This window comes from Vespula vulgaris, chromosome 2 (genome assembly GCF_905475345.1).
Source record: "Vespula vulgaris chromosome 2, iyVesVulg1.1, whole genome shotgun sequence".
NCBI lineage: Eukaryota > Metazoa > Arthropoda > Insecta > Hymenoptera > Vespidae > Vespula > Vespula vulgaris.
In genome coordinates, this window is record NC_066587.1 from 13,694,630 (window position 1) to 13,712,629 (window position 18,000).

General features: G+C 41.6%; 1 protein-coding gene across 2 annotated transcripts in view; it reads left to right on the top strand.

The window, feature by feature from the left end:
- Positions 1-2,757: 2,757 nt before the first annotated feature.
- LOC127062050 (uncharacterized) overlaps positions 2,758-18,000 on the top strand; it is a 30,894-nt gene continuing 15,651 nt past the window's right edge. The window contains exons 1-2 of one of the 2 annotated variants that reach the window (XM_050989661.1): positions 2,758-2,896; positions 3,024-3,440. In XM_050989661.1, coding sequence (XP_050845618.1) covers positions 3,359-3,440 — 82 coding nt within the window. In that variant the 5' untranslated portion in view covers positions 2,758-2,896; positions 3,024-3,358. Of the gene's footprint in view, positions 3,441-18,000 lie in introns of both variants that reach the window. The other variant, XM_050989660.1, reaches the window with a different exon arrangement.

Below are 18,000 nucleotides of genomic sequence, written 5' to 3' on the forward strand. Positions count from 1 at the left end.
GGTTAAAAATACTCGGGTTCGTTATAATTCAAGTGTTTGTGTAAAAACTATCTCGAAGACAGCCAGGAAATGACGATTCTTAAATCGGACTCTTATAACTTTCTAGTTAAAAATAAAAAGGAAAACTAAGTACTTACCTCTTTCGACTTAGGAGACGTAACAATCGTGATAAATATAGATTCCAGCTATTGACTGACGAACGATAATGGATTATCGAATTTAGAAGTGAAATTTTCGTAGACCATTACCAAGGCTTGTTGCGTCTTCTCTCCCGAAAAGTGTAATGATATCTGAGGATTCTAAATGTGCTCCTGACCTAGTCACGTCCTTGTGTATTTGTTTACGTTCTCCTGCTGACTCATCTCGTTGAACGTGCTATAACGCGTTATTTAATGGGAGAAAAACATTGACAACATTGAGTAATAATAAAACGATAGTTACAAGCGGTTTTGTTTTCTATTTTTGTTTCCTTCTTTGTCAATCGCACGATTCCTATTGGCCGAACCAAATCTCTTATCACGTATACGCGACAAACTGATACAGATAAACAGAGTAATCTATCTCTGGTTTCCTATCGTGAATTTTACCACGAAGGTCGGATTGTTGATTTTCGTAGAAATGTACTATGTATACATATGTGTGTATACCGTAAGCACGTATACGAGGATAAATACAAGATACGATAGATACGTTCAGAAGGAAACGTATCGCACGAAGAAAATCAATTTAAACGTTCAAGAATTTGATAGAATTAACGTAGCGTATCTCGATCAACGTAAAAGCCAAATCCAGCTTCGCAAGCGTCAACAGGAAGCCCACGATGTCTGTGTCACTGAAAGTGGAAAATCTTTGGGAAAACAGAAACTCCGTTGAACAGGTAAGAAGCTTGGAATCGAAGTTCGAGTCTACGATGTGTTTGTCCGCAGCGGGATCGCGACCGCTTTCACGGTTTCTCATGCAGAAAAATCGACTCGGTCCAATCGTCTTGCTGGTGAATCACGGAGTCGAGACTTTTCCTTTAATCGCATTTCTCCTCTCTTGCGTTCACTGCATAACAGCTTTGAAGCTTCGTCTGCAAACGTAAGCGTTATAACTCGTTTAACGAAAATCTCCGTTCGTTGTCACGCTTCTACGCACAGACGTGTATAATCTCTGTCTCTCTCTGTCTCTCTCTCTCTCTCTTTCTTTCTCTTCCTAGCAAATTTTGCCGACGGAAATCGTCTCCCTTCCTTACGAAGGAATTAAGGTCGATTCGATATCGACTCTTCCTCCTTTCTGCTTATTTGTCGTAAACCGATCAAGTTATTCGGAGGCTTCATAAAGCGAGCATACTTTGCATCGTTGGTGAATCTTCCACCTTCAAGCTTTCCAAAGATCAATGAAATTTCGCGCGAAACTGGAACGCTAGCGTTCACCGAGTCTCGGAACATGGACGAGACGGGAAATAGGAGGCCTATCGATGATTTCCTAAGCGGCGTTTTCCATCGATCGTTTCACCGATGTTCGGTTCGTGTGTAAGTAGGTGTATTGTAGGTACCGTACCATCGAGTTGATATTCAAACTCAATTCATCCATCCGGTCTTAATTAACTTAACTGTCTCTGATGTACAGGTATTTCCATGATCGACAGATTTCTTGTGCATTGCGACGAGGCCATTTGCATTTATTTGTCTATTCACCATAGATAATGAAAGCGAAGTAAAGAGGATGATGTGCCAAGAAGATCGTCGATCCAAGATAGACGTTTCCATGATGATCTTTTTGAACTCTCGAGAAAGTTTAAGCAAAGTCAATAAACTCTCTTATGCATTTTCGTCGTTGTAGATCTTAAGAAAAAAAATTAGGAAAAAAGAGGAAGCTTCATATATGAACACACTCTAAACCTCCTTCGTTATTCCCTATATTGAGAAGCGAAAAACATTTGATCTGCCCCAACTTCTTGATTAATGTATCTCTAACAACTAGGTGAGGCTCGACCTTAATTACCGTAATTCTCCTTGATACCCATACGTCTTCGATGGACGAGAACAGTGATTAGCGCGCTTCTTCGTGAATCACGCGTCACTTGCATCGTACCGGTCGAGCTTTCGAGAGGACGAACGTGCGACCTTCGCTAAAGTGATTCTTAATCGTAGACTCGAGCTACCTTATTTATCTTGTCATTTACTTTCTCGTCTTCCGATCGAACTAAATGTACGCGTATCGAGAAAGTAGTTTAACACGTGCAACATTTAATAAAATAAAATAAAGTTTGAAGGGTGCATAGAGGAACACGACATACTTTCGATTTTTATTCTCTTTGCTATTAAACGAGATCAGAACTTACATAGATATATAGAAATGGATGAAAATCGTCAAATGACCAGCTTTCATCGTACATTCAACATACTCCCCTCCAGTAATCTTTTCTCCGCGTGCCATACATCCCATGTGGGGATATCGATATTGAAACGTAAAAAAGATTCAATCAGTCGCGAAGTTTCAGCGCCAATCAATCACTCCCTCCTGTCTAGCCACCCATCCGTAGCCGCCACCTCTCTCCTTCTTCTCCTCTTACTCCTCCTCAGCATTTCGCTTTAGGACGCGAAAGCTCTCTCGCGCGCGCAGCCCGCACTGGCGCGCCTGATCGCAACGACGGCGCTAAAATGGCCGAGAGGGTTCCAAGAGGAAGAGTGAGATAGGGTATGAAGAGAGAGAGAGAGAGGGTGTGTGTGTGGAAGAGAGAGAAGCGAAGCTTTTGGGTTGCACGACGGAGTCGACGCACTGGAAGCTCGCTGTGCTTGCGGCGGGAGCCTTCAGTAGCCGTTCGGACGTCGACCGGAAAAGCTCCGACGCGTTACGTCGCTTTTCTCGACGGTGTCCGTCGTAAAAAAGATCGTCGACGTTTCCTTCGTCGGTGAGGAAACCATCGATCGAGACCAGACCATCTTGACTTTTTTCCGTTTTCTTTTTTCTCTTCTCCCCCTTTTTTCCTCTCTTCGTCGCGTAAATTTTCAATATCTTTTCGATCTCATTAATTTCAGTTAAGATATATTTACGAGCTCGTATAAGTTTTTACGAGAAGGGGAAAGAAATTGCGGAGGAGGGAAAATCGATTTACGAAGAAGTTGTAAGCAATTGAAACAAATAAAAAGATAAAGAAAACCGAAAGAAAGAGAACAAAAATTGTGATAGTGAAAAGTGCCATTTGAAAAAACCGATGGATCGTTACGCGTTTGTGATGAACGTGATTACGCGGAAGTGTTGATATGAACGATCGACAGTGATCCATCCGCCTGTCTCGGAAAAGCGCTCGCGCGCTTCTATGTGTATGTGCTTCGTGGGGTGTGGATAATTGCAATCGAGAGCGAGACACACGATGAGAAGTGTCGCGAAATACCGAGCCGCGCGTCCTTCCCTTTTCGTTTCGCTGCTTTTCGTCGTGTTCGCCGGCGTAACCGGTAAGAAAAATCAGTCTCGCGCGTTAAACCGAAACGCACGCTTCCTTGACGTACGTTCGATCGCGTACTTCTTCTCTAGAACGAAGATGATGATTTTGGAATTGACGGAAAGTCGAAAAAGGATCTAAGGATTATTTTGTCTTACGTGAGAGTAATCATCCTTTCAGTTACTTTTGGTGACACTTGGACTCGTTCGATGAAGCAGTAAGATCGATAAGAGCTTCGATCATTATTTTCAACCGATCGTTCCAGCCGACGGAACCTAATCGATTACGTCAACCTTTAGGAAAATAAGAAATTTTTTTTATTCTTCGATCAATCTTACGATCGATCCCTTATCTCGGATACGAAGAATCGAAAGACGGTAACGTTGACCTCGTCGTTGGTCGATCTCTCACGAATTCGTGAGTGACTCTGCCTTTCGGTCAATCTTGAAAAAGAAAGAAGGCTTGATCGAAACGGTCGGGTATCGTCGTTCGCTAACCTCTGCTCCGTAAATTCCTTCCGTTAACTACTCCTCTCGTAGGACTCTGTATACGCCGATAAGAAAAACGAGCGGCGCGAACGTATCGTTCGTCTCGGGATGGAAAGAACGTAGTATATCGGATATGGTGAGACGAAAGATCCGATTTCGTTCTCTTTAAGCGAGACAAAACTTTCGATGGATGGGATTAAAGCGTCTTTTGTATATCGATATACCGAGGCGAAGTTAGCGAGGAGGTTAACAAGAAAAAAGAGTAATGTAGCTATAAAATAAGAGAGAGCGAAAGAGAGAGAGAGAGAAAATGAGAATATTGGGCCCAATCGAGTCACGTACGTACTTTGTTACGTCGTGTGTCTCTAACAGATAAATCCGGGTACTAAGAAGTAGAGACGAAGTAATCTCGATCGTATTGTACGCGAATATATCGAAGAGGATCTAGCGAAACGGATGTTATCGGTGAAAGGCTGCTTTCCGTCCGTCGGGAGCTTCCTTTTCGCCGTATCGCGTGTCCGAGAATAGAAGAAAAAAGAAAGATAGGCAAAAAGAGCAGTAAAGTTCCGAATCGTATCGGAGGTCGATCGCGTTTAACGAATTCAATTAATTGATATACGTTTTTGTCGAGAAAAGAAGAGAAAAAGGGGGAACAAGAGAAAAAGAGAGAGAGAGAGAAAGAGAGAGAGAGTAGGAACGAAGAAAAACTACATAAAAATCGGTGCTTACCTTCATGCGTTTTTCCGCATGCCGTAAGAGAGGGGGATCTTAATTAAATCGATTTCGCGGGACGTTCATCGAAACTCATTCACGCGAACGTGAATATTCGTGGCTCGAGTACGTCGAAACCGGTAGTAGTTTAATTATCGGATTCTAATATAAATCCCAGATACGATTAATAAATATAAATTCGCTACTGCAAATATATATATATATGTAATTAACGGCGGCAAATATTCGTACTTGCTAGTGGTCGTTTTAATAAAATTGATCGGATAAATTTTACGAGGAACAATCGGACGAACGAGTATTGCCTATCGACCCCTCCTAACCGATTTGATAAAAATTTAATTAAACGTCCTCTTGCGAAATGATATTTGCACGAGAAAATTACGTAACAGAGTGCTTCTTTCGCGAAGAGCACTCGTTTGCGAGATCACACCGGGCGATCCGTGAACTTTCAACGATTGAGAAGCTCCGTAGTCTTTTCTCCTTCGTACTATTAAACGATGCGAAAGAAATGATTCGTTGGAACGTAACCGAGTCCGATTTCTTTCGACTTTTACGATCTTAACCGGAAATCTCTCTCTCTCTCTCTCTCTCTCACTCCTTTTCTTCCACCCTTTCAAACAATTGAAATCGATAAGCATTGCTACTCGATAGAACCATGAAGAGAACTAAATGAACGATTACGAGGAATTCGATATTCCCTTCTTCAAGCATTGAAAATGATTCCGAACGAACTTGGCAAATACTAGCGAACTCCTCGCGTCGTCTGATAAGCCAATCACCCAAATGATATTTCAACAAATTAAAATTTCATGGTTGATTTTTTCAATAACCTTTATCTCATATCATACGAAGGAAAACAAAGTATAAAACATTTTCATGAAAACAATAGCCTTGCGGACGGTAGGATCGATTACGATGCGATCGTTGACTAGACCGCGCGTTTCATTGTTGGCACGCAGTTAAATATTGATTGGTGGATTGTTGTTTTTCTCTCTATCCGCCTTTTTTTCTTTTTTTTTTCTTTTTTTTTTTTGCTGTTTTAATAAATCGACAAACCGCAGTTCCGTGCCACGTAAAAGCTATGAATCTTTTAAATTCTTCGTGAAATAGACGCGTGTAAAATAGCTTTCTCCGTTAGTTCTCTCTCGCGCGTAGAGAGAACAGAACGGAAAGATTTGAGGCGAGGAAGATGGAGAAAGAAAAAGAGAAAGAAAGAAAGAGAGAGATAGATGGAGAAAGAGAGAGAGAGAGAGAGAGAGATAGAGATCGATAGATCGCACTTCTTCTCCAGGCTATACTGGGATAAGCGAGAAGGAAAAGGAGTTGGCTATTTAATGGGCAGCCCATTCGATGGGAGATACGTTCGGAATATCGCAAGTGTGTACTCGCTTCGGCGGTTGGATTTACGCGGCGGCATAATTAAAGTGTCACGCGAGGAGTAATGTTGATAACGCATAAAAGTAAGAAAAGGAATAATAAGAAAAAGGAGAAGAAAAAGGAGGAGGAGGAGGAGGAGGAGGAGAAGAAGAAGAAAGAGACGAAGATGAAGACCGGGGTAACGGTGCTATGCACATGCTTTTGTTCTTAGAGAGGTAGGGGGGTTTCGCCGTGTGAGAAATTAAGCAATTAAGCCGTCTATTTTACTACCGGAGATCCGAGTTTCAGACGCTAAGGCGCTCTTCCGATCTGGCTTCACCTCCTCTTACTTCTCTTCTTCGTCCGTTCGCTCTCTTAGGCTTTGAGCGTGAGTAAGGAACGTGGCGCGTAGAAACGTTATTAAGATATCGTCGTGATGCTGAGGGAAGCAATTCTAGACATCGAGAGAGAGAGAGAGAGAGAGAGAGAGAGAGAGAGAGAGAGAGAGAGAGAGAGAGAGGGAGAGAGAACGAGAGATAGAGAGAAAAAGAGAGAGGTTTGATGTAAGAAGAACGACGATAGAAAAAGAGGATAGAGACGTTGAGGATGAAGGAGTGAAAAAAAAGAAGAACCATTGGTGGAAGGTGAAGAAAGGCAAAGTTCAAGCCGAGACTCCTTCCAAGTGCCTCTGCTCCTAATTAGATCTCATTTGTACGACTGTAGCCAACCCTTGAAACGATTATTAATAACTTTCCCGAACGGCATTTAACGTCTCTTTTCATTACTGCACCGAAAGAACTAGACGTGCTAATTATGAGCTCGCAAAGCCGCCAGACTTGTCTTTGATTTTCGTGGTTTACCGAGTCCGCAAAGTTACTGCGGTTTTCGTTCGCCGGATACCCCTCTCGGACATACCAATAACTTTCCTTACTTTTCCAGTAAAACGAGAAAATGGCATCGAAGAATCTTACTTACCTACATGCGAACCTTTCAAACTTCCTTTTCGCTCGCTCCTGTTTTCTACCGAAAAGTATAAGGTACAGTCTTTCGTGTTACGTAAGAAAGACTTCGACCTTGTTACTTACGTTCTTATTTGATACGAATTTATCCTTTCTCCTCTTTCTTTTTGTTTTTCTCTTTTTTCTATTTTTTCTTTCTTTCTTTTTTTTTTTTATTATACGAACGAATACGATTAATGCATTTTATAGGTACTATATCGCATGCATTTAATCAAAGATCAACAGGTGGCCATTAGCGAGGACTTGTCACGTTAAGTGTTTATACTCTTTGTTCTCTTTCGATATGAACCGAGGAATTCGCTAGACAAGACTTCGCGATTCACCAAGATGATATAATAATATTCCAAAGAATTTCGCTATAAGATAGGATCGTCGATCACCCAACGATTCGTTAATGTCCGGTTAACGGGATAATCGAAATGATCGAGGGGGAAGTTCGCTCTCGCGTTCGTCACGATTTATCGCGAGCACGCTCTCGAAACCGTAAGAGAGCGTGCCTCGCTGTAGAATTATATTCTCGCGGTGCTCATTATACGAGAATAATGTTGACGGAAGGCGGGGAATAGCGAAGAAAGTTACGGTTTACATTAAACTTTTGATAAGATGTCCGCGCTCGTCGGTAGAAAGGATATAAAATATATCTACTACGTTACGTTACGAAAGAGAGAAGAACAGAGATCGAGATAGAGAGATAAAGAAAACGAGAACTATCCGTTGGCCCGCGAGGCAAAAGGATTCTTCGATAAGCGTGAACGACGACGTCGAGTCGAAGAAAAGTATACGCGAAAGAGATAGAAAAAAAAGAAAGAGAGAGAAAGAGAGAATCTCATGTGTAATAAATTCTTACGATATCCGTACAACGAAAAGTATAATCCGATGAACTAGTACGATATTTTCCGACGATAACCACTGACATCGTCCTCTGTCAGTCCTTCGGACACCTTAGAAATCTCCAATTTATAAAATTCAACGAACGATGGCTGTTTTAAAGCAATAAATGACGCTTGCTCGTCGGTAGATATCGTGTTATTGGATAAGGACTGTTTCGAAGATGAGATAGAAAAAAGGAGGGAGAATGAGAAACGAAGAAAGATAGGAAAAAAAGTAAGAGTTATGTGAAAGAGAGAGAGAGAGAGAGAGAGAGAGAGAGAGGAAAAGAGAAAAGGAAATGGAGAAGAGTAAGATAGAAAGAGGGAGAAGATGGAAAGTGAGAAGCAGCGAGGGAGGGACTCTCGAAGAGTGTCATAACCCCGATAAGCTGTTGCTGATTCCTACGGAACTTGAGCCGCATTTGAAAGGGAATCGTTGGGATTACCATTTACCTACTTCCAACTGAAATCCTTTTCCCAAACACCGATATTTCCTCTCGTAGGTACGAACGCGAAAAGGGTGTAAAAGGGAAAGAGAGAGAATGAGAATGAAAATCGACTATTCGAATAATCCTAAGCCACACCTTCTCTTGATTTCTAGACGAAGAAGAACTTTATTATTCGAGCGTCTAAACGCTGGTCGTACCTACATTAAATAAACTACATTCGTTTTCTTTCCGACGTTTGTCTGGCTTTCGGCCTAACTGATGAAACGAATGCTCCGCGAGTGTACTGCTCCGATAATAGTTTTTCCCTACCCTATCTTTCTAAAAGCCTGGTGAACGTCATCTGACATTTGCAGACCCTTGAAATATATGATGGGACGTTGTCTGAAAATTCGAGGAAATAAAAACGTACCGCCTTATCGTCGTACGTCGCGATAACGTCAGTGCCGAAGGGGCAGGTTCGAAGAACCTTTCGAATTATATGTGTGTACGTGTATGTGTGTGTGTGTGTGTGTGTGTGTGTGTACGCATGCCTATATCGTTTGACGCATTATGTTTTATGAGCGTTTCCTAAGGTTCTCCTGAACGCGAATTTAAAAAATTCACGATCGACGCATCGATGATCGAACGAAACAACGATACTTTCCATCGGATGTGAGTTAGGTTTGAATTATTATCTAGCGTTTAGGATCCGGTCAATGATGTATTTGCGGTCGTCGAAAGCGCTGTGGGCGACTGCTCGCAACATGAGAATCATAAGTGCATATCTCTGGTAAGTTCTCGAAAGAACGAGAGAGGCTGGTCTAATGTAATCTTTCGAGAATTTTTCGTGAAGTCATTCCTGGCGTCTCATCGGTCTCTCCCTTCTTTATTCTTTATCATCTCTCTGTTTCTTTCAACCCTCCTCCTTCTTTCTCATCCGCTCGCATCTGTCCCAGCAGTCCATTTAAAATTAATAGGACGCGTAAGCGCCCACACACGTGAGGAACCCCGCCAGCACTCACTCGCTTTTATTCGCGTTGACGTTCATAAAAAGATTCTCGCGTATGCCTACAGCAGCACGCGGTACCTTCATTTTCTCTCGTAATTACAAGAACAGATACATAGGCATAGGCAGTCACATAGGCATTATACACTCGTAAAGTAAGCAACGAGAATCGTACGATGACGTAGCTTTCTTTCTTTTTTTTTTCTCGAACGAAACTTTCTACGTCGTTCCGTGAACCGACTAAACGAGAACGAAATCAACGATGCTACGAATGCGCTTTAACTGCACCGGTATAATACAATTTTTTTAATTGGAAAGAACTAAAGATCGGAAATGATAAAAGTTAGAAGGAGCCTTGGCACGCTATCGAAGGCCGAAAGAAGGGTTAAACTGTCATCCCGTTGATGATACTCGTTTCGGTGTAGTATCATTTTCTTTTTCTTCTTTTTTATATATGTTCGTTCGTTTGTTTTGTTTTGTTTTCGAATGATGCATCGAAGTGCATTCGGATTACTCGTTGAAGCATCGCTCGACCTAGATCGTTCGTTACCGAGTTGATTTAAAGCGATACGAGTTTTCCATTTTGTCGATCCGAAGGAAAAGCGACCTGTCGTTCGAGTATCTCCGGAAAATCGAATCTTTCCGTGGAGCACCCTTATATCGATTCGACGGAGTATCCCATCCATGGGGGTTATCAATTTAGCAAATTACTAATCGATGCACGGACTCAAGCCTCGAGCATCACCGGACGTGGGACGGATGTATGACGATCCTCGAGCGTCTCCAACGTGGCGTCCTATACGCTTGACGATGATCATTCCAACAACGACAGAGAGTCACTCTGGAGGGTGGCCGCTGGATTCCCATCGCGCGGTCATTCGTATCTATCAAACGTCACGCGAACGTGACGTTTACTAAATCGCTCGTATTTCGAACTCTACCGTCGCTTTTGCGGGATACTTTTACGGGGAGGAGAGACCGACTCGATTTATGGTCCGCCGTTGACGCGACCACTTTAAAGATATTATTGCTAGGACGGGCTATTCAAAAGACGAATGGCGGTCGAATCAAAAAGGCAAGATAAAGAGAGGAACTAAGTGAGTGAATCTGTGAATAAAAGAAAGGGAAAGAGAATATATATATATGTGTGTGTGTGTGTGTGTGTTGTATATAGAAAATGTTAAAAAACGAGAGAAATCTTCGGGACACTTGTCGTATTATCTGCATCTTACTATCCAGAATAATACTATTATTGTCGAGTGATATCGTCGAACGAGTCCATTCGGAAACTGCCTTTATCTTACGTGGATTCTCTCTCTCTCTCTCTCTCTCTCTCTCTCTCTCTCTCTCTCTCTCTTTTCTCTTTCTTTGTATATATATATACACGAAGTATTAAGGTCATACGGCTTACAATTCCGTGAGTCGAGATATTCAAGTTTGTACACAGTAGGTTCGTAACACACCACGACATGTCCAGATTGTGGAGAGACAGGGAAAGCTCATAGAGTGTGAGTTTGCAAGCCAGACACACGTTCCGATATTTCGTTGCTCCGATGATTCTAGCCGTCACTCTACCCCTCTACCTACTTGTATTATCGAAAATGTCACGGAATGGTGGAACGCGGTACGTACGTTATATTGAAAAATAGCCGGATCGAGTGCAACGCGAGCAGGATCATCGTTGAAATTTCAACGAAGCGTAACCCTCCCTGAAATATTAAGTGTCGCCGTGATACTATACGGATGTAATGTGGTGTGCGTGCGACGATCGAAAATATCAAAACTATCGATCACATAAATCATACGTTAGTACGGTAACTCATGACGTATGCGTTATACGACCGCGCCTCGTTATTAAACGAACCGCGCTGGACGAACCAAACGTGACCACAACGATCACCATGTACGAGTAACGCGATGCCAAAACGCAAACGTGAATATTCCAAACTAAAGGACAAAGCGAGAACCATCGATAAGAAAGTTATGCGTTTTCGAACAGCTTATTTAGTTCTTACTCGTTAAAATACGATACTCCCGTAATAGGACACGTTCGTATAAAATAGTTTCCAAACTTGACAATATTCCCTAAGAAATACCGTTCATTTATAACGAAAGCGAAAGAGAGGAGAACTCAATTACGAGATCAAACGAGACGACCTTCGTCTTCTGTAAATCACAATAGACTATCCTTTTCTCTTTCTTATCCCTTCTCTTTCTTTCTCGTTCGCCCTCGCTCGATGGATATATGTACTACAACAAGCAGAGTTAGAGGCGAGGCTGTTATGGGTTCGACTAGTTGAAGTTAAGCCATTTTTCGTTAAAGCAGTTTAAGGTGTCAAACTTGGAACCGAGTCGCGCCGTGCTGCGTCGTCGTCGTCGTCGTCGTGTTGAGTTGAATTTTAGGGATCGATACTAGGCACTTTGGTAAAAGTCGTTTGGTATACCGATCGACGACGAAAGCTGAAGGACGGTTTATCCATTAATTAAGTTGTTTCTTCGTAGTAGAATCATGAAAACGATAGAAAAGAGGAAAGAGGAAAAGGGAAAAAGAATTGGGTAGAAGGGTAGGAAGGAACGAAGTTTGCCAAAGCAAGCAATACGCTATAAGAATTTTCATCGGGACGAACGCGTCGCAACGTAAATCCTCGTTTCCGCGAGAAATGTTCGACGATAAGAAGAGAATAATGAGCCATGGATCTCCCTATATACTAATCCATAGAGACGAGTTTGGAAGACTTTGAGTTTGGTTGTCTTCTTTCTCGTCATGACAGTCCTCGATAACACTCAAACGAATGAAATCGATGTTTCTTCGAATCTGAAACGTAATACGTAATGCATATTCTTCAAATAGCTATAACGAATATTGAATGATGGAAGTTGTCTGTGTTGGGGAAAAGAAAAATAAAGTGAAATCATGATAGTTCGAAAGTCGAAGTGAGAATGGTGGATATCGTCGTAGACGAAGTTTCTTCGGGTAAATAACAATTTACGAGCTCTTTTACGATTTCCTTGCGTGTGAAGTGATATACTACTTTCCCGTGATCAAAAAAGTAGATTTAATTACTCGTTAAAGGAAAAGAATTATATATGTATGTCCTTTTTTCTCAACAGCTTCGATTGAGCTTTATAAACGTTCTTAAAAAGTTTATACGACTCGAGATTATATATTAACGTATACACTTATACCTTCAGGCGTGAGTTTCAACAAAGTAGCACTTCTTAGTATAAAGATCGCAGTTCGTTCGAATGAAAGCTTTTGGACAAGAAGTCGCAGGCAAACACAAGGAATACAAGGTGGCTAGCATTTCGTTCTTCGACACGACTTTCATTCGGGCAACCATCGTTGCTGAACGCGTAGCTTCCGCATCGATGCACTCTCCGAACTTACTTGAAATCGTTGTACCGAGAAGTGACGCGCTCGACTTTGTCGTTTCCAAGATTCAAGAAGCGAACTTGACGCAAAAGATGTCCCAAAGGTCATTCACCCCTTCACACGAATCCTCACAACTTGCTACTTTTCTCGATCCTGTCTTGCGTAATGGAATTTTCTGTTTATTTTATTATTTTTTTCCAACCGAGAAAAGTTATCTTCAATAGAAAGGTATCGATTTATTTGTATGATCAAAATATTCCCTTCTATTTCTTCAGATTATTTGATACGTGCATATATTGTCGAAATTGTGTACTAATTATCGATCGTTCAACAAATAATATTGTATCAACAAGGATAACTGTTAATATTTTTTCTATTTATCAGAATATAGTAACGGATAAAGTGATATAAAACAGAAGACAATGTAATAGTGATCGATTACGTTCAACGAGTTATTCCTCATCGCCCACATATCTTTTCCTTTTTCTCCTCCTACTCCTCTTTAGACACCTTCCGTTAGTCGATGTTTCTTCGTTCGTTCATTCTTTCGTCCGTGGCTCATTATTTCTCTTACCTTTTTCCGCTCTCATGTATTCGTGCAAATCGTTCGGAAATTCACGATTCGAGATAGATAGGAAATCGAGTGAAATCGTGATAGCAAAATAAGAGGAAAGAGAAAAAGAGCGAGAGTGAGAGAGAGAGAGAGAGAGAGAGAGAGAGAGAGAGAAAATTATACGAGATATCTCTTGGAAATCCGGACTTTTTTCGGAATAAAGTGACTTTTCGTGTAATCCCAGTCACTCGACGATGAATTACGATCAGATTCCGAGACTTCGACCGGTAAAGAATCGTAAAATTATCGAGAAACGTCTTCTAAATAGCCTTTCCTTCCTTCCTTCCTTCCTTCCTACTATTTTCTTTTAACAAAAAAAAATAAAAAAATAAAGAAACACATAACTCGCTTCGAAGTTTCGCCGTGGAATTCCATTACCGAATTCACGCTTGAACGAGTTCCTATTTTGAATTCCCAAATTTTGTAGAATTTCCATATGTTTCTAACATTGAAGCACGTTTTCTCGGCGTTTCCGCGTACACACGCATAATATACATACCTATAATGTTAATTAACTGAAAATAATATTTTTTAAACGAGAATGCGGAACGTGTCATCGACGAATGCCTTCTTGCAATTCGTTCGACTTAAGCAGGAGGCAAGGACGTCTGTAAATCGTGTTACTCCGTTATACGAATGTGCTTCAATCCTTTGCTCTTGAATCCTTTAGATCTTTCGTTTGAAAAAGGTAGAAAAAGAGAGAGAGAGAGAGAGAGAGAGAGAGAGAGCCTACTTCCACAGTAGGGAAATGAATGTTTTCTGTTGGTAATTCTCTGACCTGTTTTCCGTATACTCTCGTAGCTTTGTAGCCTTGTCCTCATCGCGACTTACTCCGACAGAAGGAGAAAGAGAGAAGAGTACCAAGAAAAGGGTTTCCATTTCATGAAAGGTCGCAGGGCTAGACTAAACGAAGAAGAAGAACTCTTCTCCCCTGGCAAGCGTTGAAAAGCTGCAACAGGAGTTATCATCGCCTGGCGCGGTTGCCCATAATTTTCTGCTATTTACCGGATGTGCATAAGATGAGGCAATGAATACACGCGCGTATACCTACTTGTCGGCACGGAGTAATAAAGTACTTCGCCTCTTGTGAAAGAGGTCATTTTTCTCACTAACTGTTTACACTTCATTATTTCGCTATAGTTTTCTCTCTCTCTTTCTCTTTCTCTCTCGATCCCTCTTTCTTTCTCTGTCCGTTTTTTCTGCTTCTCGCTATTTTCAAGTCAAAAAAATAATGAAGAAAAAGTAATGATAATATAGGATTCATCGAATGAAGCGTATTACTATTATTTTCGAATGATCGTCCATCGTTGGGATTCGTTTTATAAGAAAAACATTAATCGCCTGGTCCAATGTTTAAATTTTCCAATATATCATTTCGTCCTGTCGTCGTATAAATATTTCGTCGTATAAATAGTCGCATATACTCGCAATGCGCGTATATGGAACAACAAATATCGTCTCTCTCGGACTTGGTCGGTTGGATTTTCAGCTGTGGTAGTAATTTAATATCTACGACATAGCAGACGCATTAACGATCCACCATATTTCTTTCGATCTATTTTTTCTCCTTTTTTCTTTGACTGGATGCGTTACGGTCGGCTGGAAATATGCATCTTCCGTTTTAATCAAGGCACGTTGGAGTTAACGAGACGGTTTAAAATATTCGGAAGGAAACGGGATGTATGTAGATACCTTCGTACAAACCGAAATTAGTAACGCGTGCGCGAAAACGTCGAGGAGAAATATTCTCATATAATTACAAGCGCAGACGTACGTTGGTAGATCGGTGTACAGGCGCTTAGGGAACTCTCATGGAAATGCTAAAGCAGGATGGATGTGTATATACACACATACACACACATATATATACACACGCACACACACACATATATGTATGTATGTACGTACATTCCTATAAAGTTGCCACGATCAACGAAAGGATATTTCATCTAACAACGGATTTCGTTGTAGGATTCGTTCACTTGCCGTACACGTACGACCGACATGTATCGAGAGGAAGACGGATATCGTTTTCGAATTTTCGCAAACGTACACGTACACACGAAAGACCGTCGTTGTTGTTATGTAATCACGTTCGAGAAAACGTTCGAAAAGATTCCTTCGAAAGTACGATAGTCTGCTCGTACGGCTTCGTTCGGTAGTAGCTAACGAAATAACCAGAATAAAGATGGATCTAAATCGAAATAAGCAAAAGCTCAAATCCCATTGAGAAGAAAAGTAAAAGCAATAAGGGTTTTCCGTACTATAACGATATCGTTCGCGTACGCAGCTCGATTAACCTTGTGTCAGAAAAGACGAGAAAGCAGGTACGTCGATTTCGCAATCTATCCGATACAATATATAAATCGAAAGAAAAAGAAGATATATGCAATCCGTTCGATGTTTAAACGCTTTATTGAATTTTCATCTCGTCGTAACGCGAATATGTTACGTGATCGCACCGAGACATGTTAAAAATAGGGAAAAGATAGGTATAGAACGATGGTATTACACATCGTGTAAGTATATAAGTATGTATGTATGAAAGAGAGAAAGAGAGAGAGAGAATTTTGCTAGATATCACATCGTTTTGCTATTGAAATTGAATGCTTCTGAAGTTGAAAATCATATTCGCAATCTAGGAATTTAGCTGAGACGTTCTTTCAAAAGAAAAACTTTTAAGTCCTACATGTTTTAAACAAGGTGGTAAGAGAGTCGAAAGAATGATAGTGTACGATGAAAAGGGATTCTTATAAAACGATATTATATGATATCTCTAGGAGAATTCAGCACATTCCGTGTATTTCCACGGGAGATTACCTCCCTGTAGGCGTTGAACAAGATACGTTTAATTAAAAAACACGCTTTCGTGCGGAAAGCTCGAAGGATGTGGGTGTAAGTGTGCGGTCGAGCGAAACGAAAAAGTAGGGTGACGAGATAGAGAAAGAGAGAGAGGATCTGATGGTGGGGACGATTCGAATGGGCAGCTCGAGAGGGAGGCAAGGTGACCAAGCTCGGTACGAAAGCAATCGCGTTAGAAGCGGCTAGCGCACCAGCCACACCATCGTCCCAATTTCGCGCGTGGCAATTAAACGTTATTCGTCGGGCACGCGGTCGGAGAGGAAATTGCTCAGTCAGGACTAGCACGATGCATTGTTGTTCTTTCCAATCCTCTCTCTCTCTCTCTCTCTCTCTCTCTCTCTCTTTCTCTCTGTGTTTTTCTCTTTCTCTCTCATTCTCGTTTTTTTGCTATTCGCTCGTCGCGGATTTCAGTAGAGCAACGAAATCGAATATCACGCGTTTCAATTAAGCTTACAGTTTCGTGTACCTCTGCCGCAGCCACTGCTGTTGGATGAGCGACGGCTAATTTCTTTCTCCCAACACGATTATCGGATCTCGGAGGATCAAGCGTTCGTTCTCTGTTTCGACGTTTCTCCCGGAGAATGAGATTTGTCGAGATTTCGGAAGTACAACGATAACTCGTGGTATACGACGATGATGGACGCTGCTCTAGTGTCGGTTTGTACCGTATTTCACGCTATTTTAAAGCGTCACCTTTTAATTCGACTTTTTACATCTTGTTTACCAATCTCGACAATTTCTCATCTCATTTTTTTTTTTTCTTTTTTTGAGCAGATCTCGCGATATATCTCGCGTACTGTGAAATAAATTGATCTTTTTGTTTATGCGCCCCGGCAGAATAACGTTTAATCTTTATGCTAATATCTTATTTCGAGTATAAGATTTAAAATCTTCCTCGCACCTTTCTTTTTCTTAACATCAAAATGTCAAGGGTTACGCGACCGTCGAAGAAGTCGCGACATGCAAATCGGACGCGAGTTATTCGAAGACCATTTCGAATTCTATCTAGTAATGCAAGCAGTTCGAAAGCAATTTAAATTCTCTCCTTCGTCGTTGGCAAATTCAAATTGCTTTTGCAGAATTCGCGAGATGCTCTTCGTCTCCCCACCTAAATCGCGCATCCGACATCTACCTTCTCCATCGGAAATCTCATTTCCTATGCGGGCGACATACGTATTACCCAATTAAAATAATAAGCGTCGTAAGGAGCGACTTAATCGCGAGGGAAAACTCCTCCCTTGTGTAACATTACAGTCCTTATATTCCACTTAACGTCGGGGCAGCATTCATCGTCCCGTTCCTCGGTCGAAAAGTCACTCCCTCCTTTCGTGCGCGGCTAACGAAGCTGAAAATGCGAGTGTCGGGAAAAGACGCGATCCAACGGAAGGAAAGGGAAAGACCGAACGAGGGCAAAGGTGGTTTGCTGATTTCTTGTGATTTCGAAAGATGAAAGAAAAAGGACGAAGTAGTAGAAGAAAAGGGAGATGAGGCGGGAGAAAACTAGACGAAGTTACGCGAGTTGGTATCTAGCTGTGTACGAAGAAGTAGAGAAAGAGAGAGAGAGAGAGAGAGAGAGAGAGAGAGAGAGAGAGAAAGAGAAAAAGAAAAAAAAGGAAGATAGAAAAAAGGCGAGCGATGGTGCGGTCTAATCACGATTCGCGGCAACGCGAAACAATGGAGGTGCACTTTCTATGCAGACAAGTAGAGGCAGTCAACGCGTCACGAAGCGTGGGTACCGGAATTGGAAAGAATGCGGCTCACGGGGATGGAGGGTAACGATTATCGCCCCGGCTCATTACGCCTTCTACTACCGGAAAGTGTCGGCTA